Source organism: Megalopta genalis, chromosome 5, assembly GCF_051020955.1.
Source record: "Megalopta genalis isolate 19385.01 chromosome 5, iyMegGena1_principal, whole genome shotgun sequence".
In the NCBI taxonomy this organism is placed as follows: Eukaryota; Metazoa; Arthropoda; class Insecta; order Hymenoptera; family Halictidae; genus Megalopta; species Megalopta genalis.
In genome coordinates, this window is record NC_135017.1 from 9,792,329 (window position 1) to 9,798,442 (window position 6,114).

Genomic DNA, 6,114 nt, shown 5'->3' on the forward strand with positions numbered 1-6,114 from the left:
TTTGTCCAAGATTTCGGACATTTTCGCCACTGTGCGGCGCTGGGAATCGGGCATTAAACATCATAACATGAAAATTAGATTGCATTTTCGTTAACTGCGAGTAGTCTCAGCAGGATTGAAAAATCATCTTGATCGTCATCCGAAAAATTTAAAAATTGCGGCATCGTTTGAAGACTGTTCATCCGACACGTGATTAAACGATCGATTGGTATAGAAGGGGGAAATCGGGGGACACTTCAATGGCGCTTTGCGTATCGATAAACCATCCGCTGTAGACAGAGACCATCGCGTTTCGAAAGCTTTTCCTTGGCTGTGGTTCTGAGAATGCGTTAACGTTTGTCTTCGGTAAAAATACATACAGTTGATGAAACCGTGTTATACAGGTATTGTGGGAAACTCTGACCTAACCTAGAAATAAAATGCTTGGACTGTTAGTCACCTCGTTTAAGTCCCGATTCTCTCCAAGAATTTGATTACCACGTTCTCGTGTCGATTACCGCTCGTTATAGCGAGCACATGGCATCATGAAAATTACCGTGAAGAAGCTCCACGGAAAAGAATGCGTTGTTGACGTGAGTAACAAACATTTCGATTCGTTTTTATTCTTCTCTATTTCGCGGGCGAATTTTTTGTCGTCGTGATTGTTATTGTTCGGTCATATTACTTTGTACGATGCTACAAATTTTTCATTACTTTTTATCGATAACGTCACAGCTCTCGTAGTTACCTGCAATTTCATTTAATTTTCAGATTATGCCCTCAGACACGGTGCTTCAACTGAAACAAAAGATCAGCGATCTTTTAGACATAGAGGTACCGCAACAGAAATTATTGCACACTGGCAAAACACTAGCTGGTAAGCTATAAACCAAATCGCTTTAGACAGACGCCCGAACTTAAATCCAAATAATAGGACGTCCGAGTACCCGAATTTAAATCTAAGGACTCTAAAATGTTATTTTATACACTTTTTTTTCAGATACGAACCCTTTGAGCTTTTACCCGGATATTAAAGATGGCAGTAAACTGAACTTGTTGGTTAAGGCCGAGGAAGGACCTAGCAAATGGACGATGCCAGTTCGTAAAACAGGGACGAACGTTTTGAGAGATGAGATATCCAGAGTTTTGAGGCATTATTACACAGAGCCGGTCACGGAATCTATAGTCAATGAATTAATCGAAGACCTGGAGAACAAAGTGAACAATCTTAGCTACGACGACTTAGAACGATTAGCAACCGCGTTGCTCCAGGACCAAGAGAACATAGATTAAGGATACTTGGATTTTCCAACTTTGCTTATTATTTGATTACTGTAATACACTTTATTTAATTAAAACGTTGCATGGTTGTATTCCGAACGAAAAAAAATTCGTTAGCACGATCTTGAGATAGACCGCGGAGATGATACACAAGAAGAAACATAATTCTGAATGTATGAAAAAATCGATTTTATTAAAACATACAAGTAGAATTGTAACTGCACTTCAGGAAATGGACTCCTATGGATCCGCCATGTCCAACTGACGAAAATACCTTGCTACTAGGCATATGAATAAATTCAGTGCCCCAATTTCGTGTACTTCCAAGTTTATCTAGAAAAAAGAAACAACAGTAGCAAAAACCAATGGAGTTCACGGGCAAATTAAGAATTTGCTCGAAGTTCAACGAATCGTTTTATACCTTCTCTTAATATCGATCGTAATTTCAATTAATCTTCATTTAAATTATTTCCCGCGATTACTCGAATGATTACGTAAATGGCAAATTTTATATACTACTATGCAATAAAATTGATTTGTTAAAAAATTGAAAAACTGACTGGTCAATTATGCTTTACCGAATTCGCGCGGATGATCGAACATGTTCTGGCCAGACTCCGCAAGCAGGAACACATTTCGGGGGTTAACGGCATCTCCAGAATGGCCAGTAGTGCATACAACCACTGGCCTAATTTGTGGATTATTTCTTTCTCCACTTCTACATAGTCTATCAAATACTCCAGGATTTGTTCTACCATTGGTTGATTCAAGGAAAATACCGTATTCAGGGTAGGATCAGTTTTTTTCTCCCCCTCATAAGTGCCCAAACAGAATTGAATCCAACCCTTTTCATCATCTATATCTGGCTGTAAAATTAAACATCAAATAGTAGGAAAATTGGATAGTTGAACCATCCAGAAAATATATTTATATGTACCAAATTAATAGAAGGGGGTTTCCATTTCCGTTTGGACGACTGAATTTCGTCTTTAAGTTGACTAATGTATAGCCTCACATTAGAGAAGTCCGAGAATTGATACTGCTGCCAATCTAATGTTGGTCCTAGGCATGATGGTGCTTCCATACATCCTGATAACTTTTTGTGCTTGTATTATTATTCCACAGATTGCTCCTTTAATGTTTGGCACAACTTTACTCTTTGCCTGTACGTTCTTGGCAAGATTTGTTCGAGTAAAGTGATACCAGACATTTTAGGAATATAGTTTACATACTCCACTAATTTGTTGTTAAAACGGAATTTCGAAAAATGGTGTCTGTACACTTACAGGTTGAACATTGATAGTAGGCTGTACAAATTGACTTCGATCGATGTTTGCCACTACAACATCCGCACATTGTTGTGCTTCGATTCTACAATGTAAACCAGTGATATCTGATAAATAAACCCACGGTAAAACTATGTAATTACTTACACCACTCTTTTTATATACTCTTCTCCGGAAGTTGGTGGTAAGGATAGATTTATGTCACCGTCGATGTCGCCAATAAGGAAAGCAGGCTCTTGTAAACAATCAGTCATTTTGCTTTCTTTTTATTCTCGGTTAACCTTACGATAGAAAACTTGCAAGAGACTGTTCAAAGGATAGGGTAAATTTTGGGATATAAGATTTTTTAATTTCGGTAGCTCGTCAATACTTTAGAAGCAATTATATGTAGACGTATATAAATATCGATTAATTATTTATTATTCAACTAACATTTGCTAAAGAAACATTTATTAAAGTATTGCACAAATAGTAGTGGATAGAGTCGCTAATAATTTTTAGATTTTATTGTTTTACCGTAATTAATTACAAACTCTCAATTAGCCTACCATAAAGTGCAATTTTCCAGCTTCGATATGAGCTATCGAAAGTTAAAAAATATCAACGTGAAAGCATTAAAATATTATTTTCTTATTATATATGTAAATGTCGACGGCGACAGTAACGCCTCTTGTGGGAAAATCTTGAAGCTTCCAAGAGAGTCCGTACAGCGCCAAAACCCGTAGTGTCAAAACGCCCAAACTGTTGGGCAACGTGACCGACACAGGCGACTAATGTAAATGTCGCCACCTGGTGTGAATTTGCGGAACTCTTTGGAAGAAAGCTTGACGGTCTTGTCAAGGGAGGCACCACAGTCGTATGTCGACTTTCTTCATCTGGCACCATCTAGCAGAGCAAATTAAAAACAAAATTGGCGAGAAGTTTGGGCGTTTTGCCACTACATGTTTTGGCGCTGTACGGAGGTCGAAAGAAGCTTTCTAAACTTCCCGCAAGGGGCGCTATTATCAATTGCAATAATGATTAACTAAAAATTAAATTGCAATGCCTTCCCGTTGACATTTTTCAACTTTAGATAGCTCAAATTAAAACTGAAAAATTGCACTTCATAATAGGATAATTATGGGTTGATGATAATTACGATAACATACTAGAAATCTAGAAATAAGTTGGAATTTCATTCCTCATGCACTGTGAAGAAGCGGCAACACTGTCAACATGTAGGCCTTGTGTATCCCACTATGCATGATGAGAACTAAATACTCAACTTGAATCTGATTATGTATTCGTGTCTGAATCGATTGCGTATTCGAATATTTGAATAAATTCGGATATGTAGGTCCCTATACATTAGATATCCGAGTTCTTAAGCTAAGGCACCTGTAACCGAACTTAACAGAGAGGAAATTTCTTCTTGCCCTAGTAAGAATTTCTTGTTCTAGGAAGTTTTACTGAAATGTCACTTCCGCTCATAGGCTTTTCCGTTTGGTTACGTGTTTGATATGGTGCCACAACTCTAGAATCGAATGAGCCGGTGTGTCTCGTGGCAAGCGACGGATACATATGTACGATGAGACTTCTGGATAAATTCTTCTACTTATTTGCGATTGTTGGTCTTGCCAATGCTGGCGGACCAACTCTCGTTCTACTCGACAATTTAGCCATTAAGGAAACACATTCGATATTTTTCAAGACGTTACAGGGTACGTAAACATTCCGGCATTTTCGTTGACAGTCTCTATCGGCATCCTTTCCTCCTTTAAGAATTAAGAAAAACATTTGTTTGATCGATACATAAATACTTCTCCCTGTTCTCCATCTAATTTTTTTAACACATGAAAGATTAATAGACAACTTTATTTTCAGATAGTGGATACACGCTGACGTTCAAATTAGCGGATGACGCTAATTTGCAGCTCTCCAAGTACAGAGAGTTCTTGTATGAACACTTAATTATATTTGCCCCAACTGTGGAGGAATTTGGTGGTGCCTTAAGTGTGGAAGCCATCACTGACTTCATTGACGGAGGTGGAAATGTTTTGGTTGCGGGTTCCTCCCAATCAGGGGATGCTCTACATGAGCTAGCATCAGATTGTGGTTTTGAGATAGATGAGGAAGGCTCTGCAGTCATAGACCATCTGAACTACGATGTATCAGACAATGGCCACCACACGAAAATAATTGCAGAGCCATCCAATCTGATAGATGCTCCTGTAATTGTTGGAAGCAAGAAGGTACAACCTTTGCTGTATCAGGGCACAGGTCTCATCGCAGACACAGACAACCCGTTGATCCTGCGTTTGCTGACTGCATCCAGTTCAGCCTATTCCTACAACCCACAGAATCCAATAAAGGATTACCCTCACGCAGTTGGCAAAAATACATTGTTGATAGCAGCCCTACAAGCCAGAAATAACGCGCGCGTCGTATTTTCCGGCTCGCTGTATTTCTTCAGTGATGAAGCTTTCACTAGTCCAATTCAGAAAGTTCAAGGTGAGAAGAAACTCACACAATCTCTGGACTAACTATTGCAACATTATTTATATACTTATTATTTATGCAGACAGGCAGAAACACGAGAAGTCTAGCAACGAGGCCGTGGCGACCGCTATCGCCAAATGGGTGTTCAAGGAAAATGGCGTCATTCGCGTTTCTACAGTGCATCATCACAGAGCTGGCGAGGTACAACCGCCAGCGGCCTACACCATTATGGACGACGTTGTCTATTCGATCGAGGTCCAAAAATTGTCCGCGGACAAATGGGTGCCCTACGAAGCGAACGATTTGCAGTTGGAGTTCGTTCGAATCGATCCCTTCGTCCGCATGACGATGAAACCCGTCGGCAATGGCCGTTACGAGGCCAGATTCAAGATCCCCGACGTCTACGGGGTCTACCAATTCAAAGTAGACTACACCCGAATCGGTTTGACACATTTGTACAGCACGACACAAGTGTCCGTTCGACCTCTACAACATACACAATACGAACGTTTCATACCTAGCGCATATCCCTACTATGTCAGCGCTTTCTCGATGATGGGAGGTGTATTTTTATTCTCTTTGCTATTCCTGCATTACAAAGAGGATACAAAGCCGAAGTCTGAATGAGTACATAAGTCTGCTGTACACAGCCAAAAGAGCAAAGTGTTTATTGAGACATTAAAGAAGTGGCGATTGTCGCACTACGTAAGCACTGTGCATCGTTCACGTTAACTTAATTCTTGAACGGTCGACTAAACATTCACCTCGGAACTGGTTTCTCTATCAATACTATATTTTGTTACATTGTTAGTAGATTTTTTAAATGATTTTAATACAGAATAAATGAAGTTTCCTAAATGATTTCCGCACGATTTATACGGACGTTTATAGAGGTCGGGTCAAATGTGACCCGGCGAGCGAAGCTTAATCTAACAGTGTGAAAAGGAGTAATGCAACGTGAAAGCAATGTTTACACATTTAAAAGACCTGTACAGAAAATTCGGTAACTTTGAATAAATATAATACCGAAATTACGATGTTTTGTTTTGTCCCTAACCGTCGGATGACCGACGCCCAATGATGAGATAAA

General features: G+C 39.4%; 3 protein-coding genes across 4 annotated transcripts; 2 read left to right on the forward strand and 1 right to left on the reverse strand.

The window, feature by feature from the left end:
- Positions 1-11: 11 nt before the first annotated feature.
- Positions 12-1,815, forward strand: LOC117220967 (ubiquitin-like protein 4A). Its single transcript, XM_033471480.2, has 3 exons — positions 12-572; positions 751-856; positions 980-1,815. Exons 1-3 carry the CDS (start codon positions 525-527, stop codon positions 1,270-1,272), a joined length of 447 nt encoding a protein of 148 aa, XP_033327371.1. The 5' UTR covers positions 12-524; the 3' UTR covers positions 1,273-1,815.
- On the reverse strand, positions 1,435-3,219 carry Gem2 (Gemin 2). Of its 2 annotated transcripts, XM_033471479.2 has the most exons (6): positions 3,095-3,219; positions 2,694-2,852; positions 2,547-2,631; positions 2,198-2,356; positions 1,839-2,126; positions 1,435-1,593 (listed from the first exon to the last, which is right to left on the reverse strand). In XM_033471479.2, exons 2-6 carry the CDS (start codon positions 2,798-2,800, stop codon positions 1,501-1,503), a joined length of 732 nt encoding a protein of 243 aa, XP_033327370.2. In that variant the 5' UTR covers positions 2,801-2,852; positions 3,095-3,219; the 3' UTR covers positions 1,435-1,500. The 2 variants fall into 2 exon arrangements, with proteins under 2 accessions (XP_033327370.2, XP_076377845.1); XM_076521730.1 differs by having other exon boundaries at positions 2,694-3,210.
- Positions 3,220-3,996: 777 nt separating this feature from the next.
- Positions 3,997-5,885, forward strand: Ost48 (dolichyl-diphosphooligosaccharide--protein glycosyltransferase non-catalytic subunit Ost48). Its single transcript, XM_033471594.2, has 3 exons — positions 3,997-4,246; positions 4,410-5,036; positions 5,107-5,885. The coding sequence occupies exons 1-3, from the start codon at positions 4,114-4,116 to the stop codon at positions 5,649-5,651; spliced, it is 1,305 nt and encodes a 434-aa protein (XP_033327485.2). The 5' UTR covers positions 3,997-4,113; the 3' UTR covers positions 5,652-5,885.
- Positions 5,886-6,114: the final 229 nt, after the last annotated feature.

Excerpts from the sequence above, each read along its gene's own strand:
- Ost48 (XM_033471594.2), top strand. The coding sequence starts at position 4,114 with ATGAGACTTCTGGATAAATTCTTCTACTTATTTGCGATTGTTGGTCTT. Across the intron at positions 4,247-4,409 it reads ATTTTTCAAGACGTTACAGG|ATAGTGGATACACGCTGACG; the intron begins GTACGTAAACAT and ends CTTTATTTTCAG. Across the intron at positions 5,037-5,106 it reads TCCAATTCAGAAAGTTCAAG|ACAGGCAGAAACACGAGAAG; the intron begins GTGAGAAGAAAC and ends TTATTTATGCAG.
- LOC117220967 (XM_033471480.2), top strand. The coding sequence starts at position 525 with ATGAAAATTACCGTGAAGAAGCTCCACGGAAAAGAATGCGTTGTTGAC. Across the intron at positions 573-750 it reads GAAAAGAATGCGTTGTTGAC|ATTATGCCCTCAGACACGGT; the intron begins GTGAGTAACAAA and ends TTTAATTTTCAG. Across the intron at positions 857-979 it reads CACTGGCAAAACACTAGCTG|ATACGAACCCTTTGAGCTTT; the intron begins GTAAGCTATAAA and ends CTTTTTTTTCAG.
- Gem2 (XM_033471479.2), bottom strand. The coding sequence starts at position 2,800 with ATGACTGATTGTTTACAAGAGCCTGCTTTCCTTATTGGCGACATCGAC. Across the intron at positions 2,357-2,546 it reads CTACTATCAATGTTCAACCT|TTATCAGGATGTATGGAAGC; the intron begins GTAAGTGTACAG and ends AAGCACAAAAAG. Across the intron at positions 1,594-1,838 it reads CGATCATCCGCGCGAATTCG|ATAAACTTGGAAGTACACGA; the intron begins GTAAAGCATAAT and ends TCTTTTTTCTAG.